The sequence below is a fragment of the Marmota monax genome, unplaced genomic scaffold (genome assembly GCF_021218885.2).
Source record: "Marmota monax isolate L192 unplaced genomic scaffold, Marmota_monax_Labrador192_F-V1.1 WCK01_AAM20220418_F8-fsc00076, whole genome shotgun sequence".
NCBI classification, from domain to species: Eukaryota; Metazoa; Chordata; class Mammalia; order Rodentia; family Sciuridae; genus Marmota; species Marmota monax.
The window spans coordinates 8,463,616-8,480,342 of NW_026692843.1; the positions used below are offsets into that span (position 1 = coordinate 8,463,616).

Consider the following 16,727-nt stretch of genomic DNA (forward strand, 5'->3'; position numbering starts at 1 on the left):
GCAGGCCCCTCAGAGTCAGGGGAGTAAGATCACCGAGGGCCCTGTGCAGGGCAAGAAATGAGTAGAGGAGCCCTCAGGGGGTGTGGGTGTCTGCAGGGCCAGAACATTGCAGAGGGAGCAATGACCCTGGTGAGGAGGCTGCACCAGCCAAGAGAGAAGTACCGCCTGGCTTTGGGTGTGCTGTGAATGGAGGCGTGCGCTTTCTGGAAGCAGAAGGGAGTGTCGGCACAGTGCCAAGGGCGTTTAGAGCAGTCATGAAGATGGACATTCTACCGTAAATGAAGTTCACGTTTACTGTATGACTTTGTTTTTAAGAAAAGCAAGTATTTTGAAGTTTCAGGAGAACTTTTGAATTGATTCTAATAGAAGAAAATGCCACTGAGTTGAAGTGGAGACTGGGATCCCGGAGGCCTGTGTACCTGTCTGCAGTGAGCAAGGCTGGGCATGCAGGCCCCTGGAACCCCAAGCCCTATGCCTGCCCAGGCAGGGCTGTGTCATTTTCAAAGAGCCAGGCATGAACGGGACCTGGGGTGCGCCTCACCCATCCTCCTGTTCAGACCAACACGCGGCCTTCAGAAGTGTCTTGCAGATCCTGGCTAACACTGGTGCCCAGGCTCTTGCCCAAGTTCTACAGTGCTCAGAGGAATCACCCACCGCCAGTCACTCCCAGCATCTGGAAAGTCGTGCCCGCAGCCCTGGAGGGGACAAGATAAACGGCCTAACAAGCGTTGGAGATCATCTCATCTTCATGGTCTGGCTAAACACGCCGCGCTGCGAGCACTAAAAACAAACTACGTCCGCAGGATGGATGTGCCTGCGCCGGACGCAGCCCCCAAAATCCATCGCATCCTTCATCAACCACCGGTCTTGTACCCATCTGACAGAAATTTAATTCAAGCTGGCTCCTGAAAATAATTATTGTATTTTAAGAGTAGTAATCATTGGCCGGGACATGATTGAATGTGTCCATGCCTATTGACTTTTTCTATGATTTATAGCTTTGTTTAGTCGATATTCCCATCGAAATTGTATAATTAATTATAAGTGTGGCTGTCAGGGCCGCAGGATGGAGTGCCCTGGTGAGGATTTGGAGAGATTAAATTTTCCTTGGCTGTCCCAGGGCAGGGCTTGGGAATTTCCGAAGCACTTGGCCTGTTGGATGGAGATGTTTTCTGTGTGTTTAGCAGCCGCTGCGCTCCGAGGGCATTGATTTTCCGGGCTCTTTTTTCTTTATCAGCACAGTGTCTCTGCGGCAACGGTGGAATCCGTGCAGCTGGGCGGCTCCTGACAGATACGTGGGGCTAGCAGCCGCTTTGTCACTGTCCACACGCGGGTGCTGCTTTCACGTCCTAATCAAGAAGAGTGTTTACGGTACACGTGAAATTGGTTATCATGTTTGTGAAAAATCTCAAAGAGATACAAGTCATCAGTTCAGCAGGAGTGCAGGGTAATTTCCCGTCAGAAACGGCTGGCACCTGATGCTTTATGCCGGTGGCAGCTGTAGCTTTAGTCCACCTCATCCCATGTGGGTGTGTGGGCCCAGAACCTTGGGCTGTCTCCATACTAGTCAAGCAGGGACCCCAGTGGGGACCCAGGTGGGGACACTGGGCCCACCTGCACCCACCCTCCACACAGTGCAGTTATGCCCTGGTCTGTATGGCTGTCACCACTAGATATAAAGGTCCAGGAAGCCAGAGGTCATGTCTGGTTTGCTCATGGCCAGCAGGCACTCAGAGGGCACAGTTGTACGAATTCAGGACATGTCTGTGTCAAGAGAAGGCTGCGAGTCCATCTGGGTGACTTAGGGGTGGTATCTCCCCCCAGGTTTTCTTTCAGCATGAGGACAATGTAGGTATGGTGACAGAGTGGGCATGTCAGCCTGCAGGGCAGAGGAAAGGGTCCCAGCCCTCCCCTCCTAGGGTCTCATACCATCTAAGTAGCTAAAGATCCAGATTCATTCCAAACCATGTTTGTCTGCTTTTCTTTTTACATGGAAACATGGTAGAACAGTGGCCTCAGTGTGCTGGGTAATACTTAGGGCCACCACTCCAGGCAGAGCGGCCACTGGCGAATCCCGGGAAGTCCAGACAGGACAAGCTGGACTGTTTACTCCCCCCATGGCTGGTGCCCCAGGCAGTCTGAGCCCCTCCTTCCTGCTCCCCGACTCACCCTGACCATGAGACTGTGCATACTGGAGCGTGTGAGGATGTCTGCACTAGTAGCCGCTCTTCATGTGCATGTTCCAGTGCAGCTGTGTAGGGCATGCAGGTGATGCCCACATGGGTGTCCCCAGGCAGAGGCCAGAGAGAGGCTCTGCCACTCCAGGAGCAGGCCCTGGCACACAGGAGCCCACAGGGAGTCTACACAGCTCTGTAGTCTCATGCTGTGGAGTCTTGGGTGGGTGACAGTGAAAGCTACCCCCCATAGGTTCAGGTGCACATGTGCCCATGTGAACATTGATGTGAAGTCACTTCACCCTTGCACGAGTCCCCAGAGCTGGTTATGAGGACCTCCAAACCGTGATCATGTCTACATATGGTGGTCTGATGCAGAATGCAGAGCAAAGATGGTGAATGTAGTCAGTCTAGCTTGTACTTCCTTAGCCTAATCAGATATTTAGAAGCAAAACAAATGTGTATATGTATGCATGTGTGTGTGAATATCTGCATGTGTATCTGTGCCACGTGTGCATGAGTATGTGTATGCACATGTCTATATATACATGACACATGTTTTGCTCATGTGTATCCTTGTGTGTGTGCTCGTGTGTGTCCTTGTGTGTTGCACATGTGTATAGATGCATGTCTGTTGATGTTTACAGAACCCTGAGCCAACATGTTGTAAGGCGTGACTTTGGGGAACTGGGCCGGGCTGATGCTGGGGTGCTGGCTGGGTGGGCACTCCACTAGCCCTGCCCCAGTGTCTTCCTCCTGTGTTTCGTGGGCAGGTGCGGATGAAAGCTGAGATGTGTCTGCAGTTGGGGCTGGGCTGCCGAATGCCGCCTTGTCATGAGGCCTGCCTACTGTGTTGAGTCAGGGTGTGCTTCTCCTGAGTTGGAGGTTTTGGGTCCTGATCTTCCTGGCCCTGCTCAGACCCTTCCTCACATGTCCCTTAACGTGCCATCCTGTATCAACAACATGCCCACAGGAGACCCAAATGCTGGAGCTGTAGTGCCTGCTCAGAGACCCCACCCTATGGACCCTGGCTGCTGGAGGCAGGGACGCCCCACCCCTGAGCAGCAGCATCACCTTGCAGAGAAACATCACTTTTTCTTCAGAGCCGCATGAGCTTGTGCTGGCCCAAGCTCCACCTCTGTGCACTCCTCTATGTGTTCCTGGTCCGTGCGTACCTGCTGCTTCTCGGGGTTGTCTCTAACATAGAGTGAAGGCAGCCCAGGCCCAACGCCCCTGAGGGCTGGACTCCATGCCATCTCCTCTGTGGACCACACAGGTCCCTGGCCGGCACTGCAAACCAGTGTGCCAGGGACTCTAGGGACACAGATAGGCCAGAGGAGCCAGAGCTGGGAGGGGATATGCCACACTCCCTCCATGGAACAAGGCTCCTTCTTGGGAACAGAGCTCTCCAGATGCTCTACGCAGAACTGTGGGCCCACCATTGAGCAAAGGCTCATTCAAGGCCATCTCTGCTCACACAGGTGTGGCAAAGCCCCAGCTGCAAATCTCTGGAGATGCTGCAGGAGGCTCAACAGGTGGCCCATAGCACCCTGTGACCCTGAAGGTCCCAGCTGGGCTGGCTTTGCTCACAGGGGAAGTGGCAGGTTTCCTTGGAGGTGGCTTTTGGTCTGCATGCTGTCAGCCTCCTCATGAGGCCTGAGCCTTTCTCTCCTACAGCTGCTTCCCAGAGGCCTGCAGTGGAGAATACTGACTGCCCACTAGCCCACCCCACCCCCCTACCGCAACCCTTGCTGACATCTTGAATGGCTCCCCCCAGGGTTTTCTTGCAGAGAACTTGGAGAGAGCTGGGGGGCTGCCTGGCCTGCACTAATCTCTGGAGTATAGCATCTGAGGTTCCAGAGGTTTCCTTCAAAGCCCAAGAAAAAGGAGAATTAAGAGTTCATTACAACTCCTCATAAGAGGTGAAACTCTGAAGTGTGCGTTTGAGAGCACCTTGCTGGCTGTGTCCTCTCAGTGAGCGGAGTTTCTTGGAGGGCGGGCCCTCATTCACAACAGTTGAAAATCTCATAGGCAGAACCCGCAAAGATGAGCCCACAGTCCCAGAATGCAGAGCCCAGGAAGCACCCCACTGACCACACCCCACTGTGGTCAGGAGGTACAGCTACAGCCAGGTGGACAGGTGAGAAGTTTGAGCAGTCAGATGACAGACGACGGTCATGTGGTAGTGTTCTCTTCTATCATACGTTCTGTAAAATTTTTGAAAACATTAAAGAATCAGAAACCTAAGTACCCATCATGAAAAAAAGAACCAGCAGACCAGAAAACAGTGTCTAGGACATCGACAAGAAGCTACAGCCCCCAAGATGAGCCCAGGGCGGAGGGCACAGCAGAGGGGAGGACTTAGGACCTGGACGCTGCATGGTGAGCAGCAGAGACACAGGAAGAGGGCCCAGTTCTCATCCAGCAGGACATCATGTGGCTGTTTTCCAGAACTCTTCCAAGTCATATGCCTTCAGGAAGCACAGTAAATCCTGAGCAAGAGCCATGAAAACTTCCCACGTAAGAATGAAGTCAGGCACTAAGTGTAAGGGGGGCTCTGCAGGAGCTGAAGGAAGCACCAGGCCTCCTGGACGCAGCAGGCAGGGGCTCCAGAGCAGCGTTGTGGCTCAGCGCCAGCCGCCAGCTCTCCCTTCAGAGGTGCCGACCGGCTCCACGCATTTCCCCCAGGACTGAGAGAGGGCAAGAGGAAGAGGACAGGACAGTCCCGTGGCGTGGAGGCACACCAGGCAGGGCAAGTGAGCAGGCATGTGCAGTAATGGCATTCTTCAAGTATCCTGTCCAAGGAGTCGTCACTCCCGTCCCAACCGGCTGGGGGTCTCACAAGTTTGGCTGCATTCCTGAAAATCTCTGCAGTAAACGTAGGGGCAGAGAGGAGCCCAGAGCCCCACCTGTACTTTCCTCTCCAACAGCCAGTGTGTTGGCCAGGCATATCCATTGGCCATGACCCTTTCTGAGTCCCAGCCCTTTTCAAGGGCTCCCACCTTGGCCTTTTGGAAAAGGTGGCTCTGCTCTCAGGTTGGCAGGTGGCTGTGGAGCAAGCACATCTGCCCCTCTCATTGATCACAGGGACCAAGACCACCATGTCCGCAGCAGGCCAAAGCCAGCAGCCTCTTGGAATCCCATCCTCACCCAGCCCTGTGGCTGCTGCTGCAGTGCTAAGTGGAATGAGGGGCTTCCCCTGCAGCAGCCGGGGGCCCGGGCCACAGCCCCTGGTGTGTGATGGGGATCTCGGCTGTTTCTGTTTCTGGCTGCCAGTGAGGCCAGGCCAACCCTGCTGACCTGCGACGGGGATGCTGCAGCAAGCAGGCAGGGGGCTGGCGCCAGGGGGAGGCGGCAGCCTGGCACACGGGTAATCACTGTGTACATGAGGCTGCTAATTGCACATTCAGAGATGATGGATGAGGTGGCAGGAGGGAGGACACGGTATGGTTTCTGAGAGAGCCCTGTCACGATGCCATGGTCCCACACAGCTGTGGGGTGGGACGTGATTAATGAACAGTGTCCCAGAGGGTGAGCACAGTGACCACCAGAGATGTGACTGGTGGGAACCTGTTCCTTTGGGGGCAGATGCCCCCCCAGTGTTTGTTTCTGAAGCACCCTGAGAAAACAGAGCATTTTGTTGCCTCCTTTGTACAAAGAAATGAACATTTCTCCCCAGGCTGCTGCTAGAGTCTCTCTGGTGTGCAAACTTGGGGCCGTTCTTCCAATCCACTCCACACAGAGTTGATGTTGCTGGCTCTACAAGTTACTTCAGGCATTGGGTGCGGTGGGAGCCATGTCCTTTCTGTGAGAAAGTGTGGCACGCTCTGGAGAGGACTGCCCAGGCCCAGCCCAGGGAGGGAGTGCTTGCCAGGGTGGCCTGCAAGGGTCTCGGGCCAATAGAGCTGGGCAGCCTGAGCACTATGGGCAGCAGAGGCAGCTGGACAGCAAGCCAAGAGGACTCCTGTGGGTCTTGCTGGCCGTGTGACCTGGCTGCCCTGGGTAGGGCAGGTGTCACTCTGAATGCTTGAGCCGGGTGAGTTTTTAGAAGTCACAAATATCCCAGCCGCACACTAACTACCATGCTTCAGTGAAGAAAACCCAAGTGACTTTATTCTCTTCTTTGTCTTTTCTTTAGCTCTTGGAATTTGACAAAGAGTTGTCTGTCTTTAAGGACAGACTGTATGAACTGGACATCTCATTCCCCCCCAGGTAAGGACACTGCACCTACGGAATGGGCCCGGTCACCTTTTCACCTTCCACAGGTTCATCTGTGTGAACTGCACCTTTCCCAGCCTTTCTGTGGCCTGAAGAAAGAAATGAGCTGGGAATGATAAAGAATTGCCCTATCTTCATTTTTTAAAAACATTTCCTAGTATGCAAACTAAAGCCATGTTGTACGTGCATACCCAGGACTCACAGGGTGGTGTGTGCTGTGTCTGTCTGGAACCTCAGGACCATCACAGTGCGGCAGCTGGGGATCTCTGGGTCTGTGTGTCTTTCAGGCAGGTGCCTTTCTCTGTGTTCTACTCTGACGTTTTTGAATCTACAACACTAACCAGTTTCCCCACACCAGCACAAGGACTCAGGGCTGTGGTGTGAAGAGAGGAATGAGTGACAGAAAGTGGCTTACGAGGTGGCCAGCTCTACAGCTCTTGCATGGGCCTCAGCACACCAGGTGTTCCCGAGGAGGGCACTCCCTGCCCACGGAGCCTCTCCTGCAGGATGCCCCTCTGGAAGCAGCATGCACAAAGGTGGTGGCTGAGGTCAGGTGCCCATCACAGTGCAGCCTGCTTTCTCCTTTCTCAGGTCCAATTGAAGCGCTCAGGACTAAGTGAGAAGTGCCTAGGTGTGAGGAGGCTTCCTAGTGCACTTGGGGACCACACCTGCCTGGCACCTGTTCCATGCCCACTGGTTTACATGAGGCCAGCGGTCAGCTCTGAACCCTTGCCTCAGAATGAGCAGTTGCATGTTTCCATGTGCCTGACAGCAGGCAGCCTTTTACCCTGTCTACCCCCACCTCTGTGCCAGCTGTCAAGGGTTGGGTCTGTACAGGCTTGAAGGGGCCTCTGGCTTGCACAGGGCTCAAGACTCTTGTGGCTCCTGGGTCATGGGCTGTGGTTAGCTGCACCCCTATACTGGGGGGTGGGGGTGTTGCTGGTGAGAGGGCTAGGTACCCAGATCAGTGGGTGGAGACACAGGGACTGTGGGCCCCATTAGGCATCAGGTCATCTGGTCAGTGCCCAGGCCAAGGCCTCAACACGTGTGTATATGTGGCCTGCAGCCACAGGCCCATGGAGGGGCCTCACAGGTGCTGGCTGAGCATGCCTAGTCTCATGCTCTGAACCCACAGCACCGGCTCTGGATCACAGTTAGGCGTGCAGTGAAAAGTCTTAAAGTCTTTCCAGACATGTACTGAATCTAAAATGCACTCAGGATTGCTCCTGGTCTTGTGCTGAGTGTTGCCAGTCAGATACCATGAACATCCCTCGTTCTCTGAACAGCGGAACTCTAGACATCAGGGCTTCTCTGGGCTGGCTGGGAGCAGGGAGGCTTGGGGACCACAGCAGGCTAGGGATACCACCCTGAGGAGCACAGGCCCAAGTTATCACCTGGGCACCAGAATTGTAGAGCAGGATCTGGCTAGACTGGGAGTCTAAAGGGCCTCCTGGTCAGTGCCTGAGTGGGCAAGGGAGATCGATCCCCTGGCCCACACAACAGCAAAGGACCTACTGTTCACCCCTGGGCAGGAGAGGTTCCAGGGCTCACAGGTTTGGTGACCCCTTGCCATGCTGGTGTGCTCTAGAACTCTGAGCAGCATGCTGTCAGGAAGGGGCTGTGTGGTGGCCTCTGGAGACTACAGGCACTGGCCTCCCAAGATCATGGCTAGAGCCCAGGCCTGCTGAGCACCAAGGCCAGGCTGGCAAGATGCAGGGACCAGCAGCTCTCACCCAGCTTAAAGGGCCCTGCATTCCCTGGACTAGGGCAGGAAGGGCAGCCATAGGTTTTATGTACTTTTATTTAATTTTTTTTTATTTTGTAGATGGACAGTATACCTTTATTTTATTTATTTATTTTTATGTGGTGCTGAAATTGAACCCAGTGCGTCACACAGGCTAGGCAAGTGCTCTTGCTCTGCCACTAAGCCACAACCCCAGCACCAGCAGTAGGTTTTAAGAGGGAGACTTTCGCAACAAGAGGACAAGATTTGGAGCTGGGGACAAGCTCAATTGGTAGAGTGCTTGCCTCACACGCACAAGGCCCTGGGTCCAATCCCCAGCACAAAAAAAAAAAAAAAATGGGAAAGAGGACAAGACTTGAGAGCTACCTTGTTCACAGGGATGCTGGGGTGGGCTGTGTGCAGACAGCCGTGCCCCAGCCAGTGCCTGTGGGGTGTGAGCAGGTAGGATGGTAGGAGGTACGTCAGGGTTCTCTCAGTAGCAGAACCAGGAGAATGTAGATGGAGTGGTTAGATTGGCTCAGGGTTGGAGGCTGGAGAGCCCCGTGAGGCTGTCTGCATGCTGCAGAGCTGGGAAACCAGCAGCTGCTCCGCCAGAGAAGCTGGAGCCTCCAAACAGGAGGGACAGTGGTGACGCAGCCGAGGCGGAGGGCCTGGGAGCTCCCTGGAGAGTCTCTGGAGTGAGCCCAGGTCCAGGTGCTGAAGCCGCTGAGTCTGAGGTCCGTGGTGGCAGCAGCCCCGAGACGCACCTGCTGGAGGAGAGTGGAGCTGGCACGCCCTTCCTCCTGCCCTCCACGCAGGCTCCAGCCCACAGGGTGGTGCTGCCCACACTCAGGGTGTCTGTCCTGGCTCCGTTCACCACCCACACTCCAGTCATCTCTGGAACACTCACGGGCACACCCAGATGTTTCAAAAAGCAATGACATTGGCAGTCATGTTTGACCATCACAAAGGGTAGCCCCCAAAGGTGTCTGTGTCCTTACTCCTGATCTGGATTGTTTTCCTGAGTTGCCAGAGGGACTTTGTAGAGGTGATTAAGAAGAGTGTCCTTAAAAGAGGGATAGTAGCTCAGATCACCTGGTGGGCCCAGTCTAGTAATGTGAGCCCTCAGAAGCAAGAGTTCTGGCTGGAGGCCGAGATGGCAGGAAGCAAGCCAGGTTCACAGTCAGGAGGTGACTGAGTCTCTGTCGGCTTGGAAGAGGCAGACAGCCTTGAACTGAGGTGCTGGCACCAGCTTCAGGGCCAGCGAGGAGAGGGCACCCATCTGCCAGCACCCTTCAGGGACTGGAGCTGACCCCGGCCCTTGGATAAAGCCAGGCTGATACCTTGGCTGATACCTTTGAGACACTGAGCTGAGCCCACCCAGGAAGACTGAGATGGCCATTTGTTGTGCCTGTGTTCTGCATGTGCAGACTGTTGGAAGGCAGTGCAGGAGCCGAGTGGAGGGTCTGGAGCCCCACGCTAGCTGTGGCTGTGAGCTGTGCCCTTGTCGTCAGACCTGAGGCTCCCCAGCAAGTGCAGCTCACCTGTCTTCTGGGGTCATGGTAGTCCTCTCAGCAACACCAGAGTCTGCACCCCCTCACTCCCATCTGGTGGTATGTGCTTTGCCCTGCAGCCAGGATCCTGCTGTGCTTGGCCACCTGCCCATGTTGCCCTCCTGCAGGATTAAGGACCACGGCCTTCAGTGAATAGACCCCTTTCTCCCCTACAGCTTGAATGGATTGCCCCATAGTCTGCTCATCTTCTTTCCTTCCTAGCCTTCTGGCTTCATGGGGCACCTACTTCCCAGAAGCAGGCATGTGCCCTCACCCAGCTTCCTGCCCTACAGTCCTGCACGCCTCGGGGAGTGCACGTGAGCACGTGTTGCCTGCTGAGCACACAGGACGGGCCAGCACGTGTTGGCTCATTGGCTTAGTTACAAATGTTTTCCTTTAACCTGGAAATAGCACTGAGGTGTTCTGAGGCAGTGGGGTTAGGGAGAGGATGCTCCAGACTAAACCATTGACTTTCAAATGCCAGGGTCCAGTTCATAGTCAGAAATACCTTGACCTCTCTGCTCAGTTACAGCATGCACCTGTGTGTGGGCCTCAACCAGAGGCTCCTGAGGGTGTCCCTGCCACCCAGGACACATCCAGTGTTCCCCCATTGCCAAGGGTACATCTGATGGTCCTTCTTCACCCAGGATGCACCTGACATCTCCCCACTTCCCAGGATACACCCACTGGCCCTTCTCCCATTGGTTCTACTGTGTTTTAAAACTCTGTGATCACTGAGTAGCATTCATGGGCCCCTGATGGGTGCCATGTCGGGTCTGGGGAACCGTTTTTAGACTGGGGAAGTGGCTTGAGCAAAAGGGAGAGCTGGGAAGACCAAGGCAGTGGTTAGAGGTGCTGCTTTGTGCTCCATCCTACTCAGACATATCTCACGGCTGGCTTGCAGGTCAGTGGAACCCACACTTGGCACGTACCAGGACCCAGCACAAATAAATAAGTGAGGACAGATGTGTTCTCAGATGACAGTAATGCTAGCTAGAGCATGGTCAACTTGTGCAGGGAACCCCAGCACACCCAAATGTGCATGAGCAGCATGCATGTGCTCAGGAATAAGAATTCATGCAGATAAGTGTAGATGTGGTATGAATGTGATGTGTGCAGAGAATTGTGCAGATGGCTGTGCTATGTGCACGTGTTAGCATGTGCTCATGTGTGTGCAGCACGTGGGTTTGCATGTGTGTGTCAGTGTTTTCACACATGCAAGATGTGTATGAGTGTGTGTATGTGGTTTTGAGTGTGTATACTTTGAGTGTCCATGTGTACATGTGTGTGTACATGTGCACACAGATCAGTCATATGCATGTGTGTGCTCATAGGCCTTTGTAGGCATGTGCATGTATGCTAGGTGTTGGAAATTGCATGGGTGTGTTCATGAGTATGCATGAATGTGTGTGTATAATTGTGTGCATGTACAAGTGCAGGGCTTAGGCACACAGGATATGCATTCTGTGATTGTACACACGTAAGTAGGCTTGTGTGCCCATGCATGCTTGTGCATGCATGCTTGTTGATGCGTTCATGGGTGCATGTACATGAGTGAGCATGGGTGGCCGTGTGTACATTTGCGTATGGTTGCCATACAAAGCAGTCTTCCTGCTGGAGGTGGTTGAGGACTTCAGCCTGCACATACAGGATTTATTCTACTTGGAGTAGAGGGTAGAAGTCCGCCAAGATGCTGGCCTGGGAGAGCTGAGGGTGTAGACTTTCCCATAGCCTGGTCTGCCTGTTGCTTGCCACAAGGTGAGCATTGTAATATGCAGGGACAGTTTCTGGGTGAGTTGGGAGGAGCCTTTCTGGGAGGCATGGTGGTTGAGGTACCCTGTCCTCTTCATGAGCTCCTTCCTGCCCTGTGCTGCTGCTGGTGTCTCCTCACCAAGTGCACCCACACCAGTCTGCAGGAGGGCAGCAGTAGCTTGATTGCTATGCAGGGTGGGGCACTGTGGAAAGCCCCAGGATCACCTCAGGGCTGTACTGCAGGTGGAGGCCTGGGCCCACAACTTGGGTCTGAGGTCTGCTGCTAGACATGTGGCTACCTGGGATGCCCCAGAGACCCTGTCGAGCTGTTCTCCCAGTTCCAGGATACCCAGGGGTAGAGTGAGTCCACAGTACCTGAAAGCAGCTGGCCACACTGCTCCTGGATAAGACACGTGCCATCCCAGAGCTGGTCCTTCCATCTTAATATCAGGACGTGTTTGGGCCCAGTCATGCTGTGCGCCTTCCCAGTACCTTCTGGAAGGCTGTGAGGACTCTTAACTTGGGGCTCGCCCCTGATAAGAGGCAGTGTCTGCCTTGGCCCATGAGCAGCAGCAATGGGATGGCAGTGCCCAGAGGCTGGCCTCTGTCTGGCAGGTATGCCAGGCCAGCAGACCTCAGGGAACCCTGCAGGCTCTTCTTTTGCATGCAATTCTGGATTTTCAGAACCTTTCCAGAATCTATCTGGTTTTGCTCTTTCATTCCAGTGAGCAAGTTGCAAACTCCTTGATCAGCTGGGTGTGTCTCGTGTGGCCTCTTCCCCCTGCTGTCCGGTCCCTCTGTTTTGTGGGAAGGACCTCCTCCCTGGTCAGCAGGAACTCCACGATTGAGCCTAGCACCTGGTGGCCCCTGAAGATGCGTCCCCAGTGCACTCTATAGCAGATGGTCTTTGTGATGGTGGTGACAGGGCTCCTTCAGCAAGGGCCCTTGTGGCTGTTCCACTGTCCCCATGGGCTAGTGGGTCTGCATTCCTAAGGGACTGAGCCTCACCAACCACTTAACTTAGAAGGTGTTCGTGACCAGGTACTGCGAAGCCCTCCACCTTCACTATTTCCCACTGAAGCCTCGTGTCCTGGCACTTTTTCTTAGATGACCACAGGCCTGATGGCTGCAGGCAGCTGGCCCAATCCAGGCTGCTGCTGCCTCTACCAGAAGGAACCTTCTGGAGCCCTCACCTGCCGTTGAGATGCCCCGGTGCAGGCCTCTGTGCCCTGTTTTTACATGGCTGTAAGTGCCTGCCTTGGGGACTACTGTGCCCTGGCACACCAGCCCTGCCCTCACCAGTGTGCATGGAAGCAGCTGCACTGGTGAAGGACGCACCCCAGGGCCAGCTGGTTGATGCCGGCAGAGGCAGGACCCTTGCACATGTTCTTTGCTGGGTCCCAGGACAGACCGAGGGGTCCTGTGTCCCCAGGAGGCCTAGATGCTTGCACTTGCAAGCCCAGATCCAGCATGTTTCCACTTGTGAGTTGTGTAAGGGGTCTTTGTGTTGGTTGATGACTCATTTTCAGCTCTGCTGATGTGAACACTGCCTGTGTTAAAGATGAGGTGTCTGCCATAGTTCTTGCTTTGGCAAATAGTAAAGAGTAGCCAAGTATTTGTAGGTGTCCTTAGAAGGTAGAGCAATGGATCTTATCATGTATTAAACAGAAAAACCACGTCCCACTGAAATAAAAGTTTGAGATGAGACTTGATTCTCCACTTCTGTTGGTGGTGGGTCTGTGTAAGCTGAAGGATGTTTCCATCCTAGTCTAGAGTGCTGAGGAACAGGTGTCTCTACCGGGCTGGGCTGAGCTGCCTCGGCAAAATAGGTTGGTGCTGGCTGGCCATGCCTCAGGTCCACACTGGCATGGCGGGCTGTGCACCACCATGACCCATGATCTCTCACTGCCTGCTTCCAGCTCCTGGGCCACCACTCTGTGGCAAGTGCTGGGCTGCACCGTCAGCAGATGGCCCTGATCACTGCTTGGGGAGAGCTGCAATTCTGTGGGCCTGGATCCCTACACTCTTCAAAGTGTCAAGGACCCCAAGGAGTTTTCGTATCTGCTGATAGTTTCCATAAATTTTAAATATTTAATTATTCATTTTAAAATAACAATAATAAACTCTTAGGTTTCTATAAACATATTTTTATAACTTTTAATAAAATGTAATTATTTTCCAAACAAAAGGAGAAGATGAGAAGGGTGGTGGTAGTTCAGATTCAGTCTGTAGTCTGACTGAAGGCGACCAGCGGGGCAGAGCTGGCTTCCCACAGCACAGAGCTGGAACAGAAAGGAGCGTCCTAACCCTCCCAAGCTGTGGCTGTTCTCTGCTCTCTAACTGAGAAACGGATTGCCTAGAACCTTACTGTGCCCAAGCCACCCAGGTGCCCTGGCTCTGTTGAGGGGAGCCTCTGCCCATGGGAGGGTCCTGTGGAAGTAAGTGCTGGCCCAGCGGGCAAGTGATGGATGTCCACATGGCTCCCTGGCAGAGCCCAGGGCACCTTCTTCAGGAGGGACACCGAGTCTCATCAGAAGAGTCTTCAGGAAGGGATGCTGTCCAACTCATGGGCAGATACATTTTCCAAAGTTCTAGATTTTTCTCAAAAGCTTGAGTTTTGTCATTGGCAGCAAATGCTGTCAGTGCTTCTGAGAGGCAGGCTCACCTCATCTTGTCCTTTCTCAAGAGGATGGCTGCCAGTCGCCCATCTGAGGAGCCCCACTCGTCTGCCAGTCTGCAGGAGCAGCTGCAGAGGTGGGAGCTCAGGGAGAGCAGGCCGTGGTACAGCTGGCTCTGGGTGCTCGTGGGCCTGCTGGCTGCCCCGCTCAGCCCAGCACTCTGCATTGTGGCCTAGGCCTCTCTGTGCAGTAGCCACACTGGGAAGCAGCAAGTTGTCTTGGCCATGCTGTGAGGCTTGCTAACCTCTTTGCCTTCTGAGCCCTGGAAGGTCCCCGAGATCCCCAGAGACCCACATGCCAAACGCCAATAACAGCCCCAAATGAAGCAAGCGAAAAGCACCCAGTGCACGTGTGCTGGGCGCTGAAGCAGAGGCCTCGCAGCAGGACAGCGCCGTGTCAGCCGCACAGACGGGGCCCAGCAGCCCTGTGTGCCCTTCCCGGCCAGCCGGAGCCCTTGCACAAGCACAGCTTGTCTCCCAATTCCACACTTGAGCAGGCCGTTCACAGAGGAAATGGGAAATGCGCACCTGCGCCTCCCTGTCAGAACTTCCCAGAACACGTCAAGTGGGGAGAGGTCAGTGCCCAACTGTGAGGAAGGAATGTCTTTAATGAACAGACCACAGAATAGGATCAGGCTCTGGTGTTTGAAAAAGACGAGGCCGTGAGTGACACAGGCTGAGGCCCTGGATGGCCAGCAGAGGTGGCCTCTCCTGGAGCACCTACTTTTATTAAGGGCTACAAGGGCCAGGATGTGGTGCCCCACTGCCTGCAGGTCTCTGCTGGGGTCATGGCAGCAAGGTGAGCCTTCCTGCCACCATCCAGGCCAGGAGCAGGGACGTCCTCCGGCTGGCGGAGCCCTGGCTGGATGCAGGCTGAGAGTGTGAGTGGTGTGTGGAAGGCCCTGCCCACAGCCTGGCCTCCCGGAGGAAGCGAGCCTTGTGTGTGCAGCCTCCCGCTGTCTGTGGCTCCTCCCCCGGGTTTAGCGTTGCCTCCAGTCTTGCTGCTCAGTCCCTGCCCTCCATCTCAGGCTCTGTCCAGGCGTCTCCATGGCAGCTGGCGACTGTGCAGTAGGAGACTGCACCACCCTGCTCACTGTGACCCAGGCCTCGTTCTCCCTGTAATGAGCTCAATTGTCCCCTGCTTGGTACTCCTGAGGTAGCTGTATCTAGGTGTTCACCAGGTGAGAGCTAGAGGAAAGGGTGCCTTCCCAGGGTCAGCAGCCTCACAGCCGCCTGCTGTTCAGGCGCAGGGAGACCCGTGGCCCTGTGCTCAGCACGCACGCCTGTGCTCGCCCGGGCGTTGTGGCCACAGAGCCATGGCAACACTATCCAGCCCAGCCACCCAGGCCTCAAGCCCAGCCGCCCAGCCACAAGCAAACAACCTGCCGGCATAAGAGCTGCTGCCCACATCCTGCGGGAGCACGAGGGCCAAGGAGGAAGGAGGCTGAGTGGCTGGGAGCACAGGTGGGCGATTGTTAATTTTATCACCACTGCAATTAATTATGACGATCATTCCCAGAGCTATATGGGGCCAAGATAGGGCAGTGTGTCCTGCCTCCTGCGGTGCAGGTTTGCATCCAGATAAGTCTGGGGGCATAGCACCACCTGCGACAGCCCCTCAGCAGACAGGCCTTGCTCGTCCCGCCCAGGTGTCAGCTTTGCAGTGTGAGTGGAGCAGGACCTGAGACCCTGGTGTCCACACTGGCCTCCCAGGCCCACCTGGGACCAGAACCTCCATGTTCACTCTTTGGGCATCAGGATGCACCCCACAGTGAGGGCCAGGACAGCCCTTCAACCTGGGTCTCTCCCTTGGCAGCCAGGATCTGTCCTGAGATCCAAAGGAACCAGAGCACAAGGGGCACCAGGGTCCTGGTACAGCTGGGTTGGGCTGCACAGGGAATCCGTGCTGCCATTCCTGATTCCTGGCTTTCCTGTGACCAGCACGGAACCCAGTGTGTCCATCAACCACCCTCAGTTCCTTTCCCTGTGGCCCAAAGGGGTGGCCCTTGCCTTCTGCCAGCTCTGGCTTCAGGGGTCAGCACAAGCTCCCATGCACCATGGTGTTCTTGAGGAACAGAGCCTCATTTAAAAGGCACCTGCCATGCTTCAGACCCAGAACTCATGTTTACCCTGGACTCGGGCCCTGGGGCGTGTTGTGGTGCAGACTCCAGGGCACCCAGGCCACAGGTGCTCATGGGCAGGCTTTCTGCTGCTCCTGTGCACATAGTGACAGTCTCTCAAAGCACAGGGTCTCAGTTCTGTGTCCTAAGCCAGCTCCTGCCAGGGACATGGTTGAAGCTAGGCTTGGTCAGACCCTGCCAGGCAGTGCAGTAGCTGCACGCTAGATCTTGTCCGGAGAGAGCTGGGAACAGCAACTGGGACAGACACAGCCACTGCCCGCTGAGACCTCACTCTTGAGAGCTTGTTTGGAGGTTCTAGCAGGGGAGCGCAGCTACTCGTATACCCTTGACCGAAGAACGGTCCTCCTCTATCGGGGAAGGTCGTCCTCTTCGACCGAGCGCGCAGCTTCGGGAGGGACGCACATGGAGCGGTGAGGGAGGAAGGGGACACCCGCCTAGCCAGCCAGATCAGCCGAATCAACCCTGGCGATCAATGGGGTGACAGATGTT

The 16,727-nt window shown here is 55.0% G+C and overlaps 1 protein-coding gene across 3 annotated transcripts in view; it reads left to right on the forward strand.

The window, feature by feature from the left end:
- Inpp5a (inositol polyphosphate-5-phosphatase A) overlaps positions 1-16,727 on the forward strand; it is a 177,717-nt gene that overhangs the window by 154,261 nt on the left and 6,729 nt on the right. For all 3 annotated transcript variants that reach the window (XM_046448787.2, XM_046448788.2, XM_046448789.2), the window contains one exon: positions 6,313-6,386. In XM_046448787.2, the coding sequence (XP_046304743.1) occupies positions 6,313-6,386 (74 nt within the window). The remainder of the gene's footprint in view (positions 1-6,312; positions 6,387-16,727) is intronic.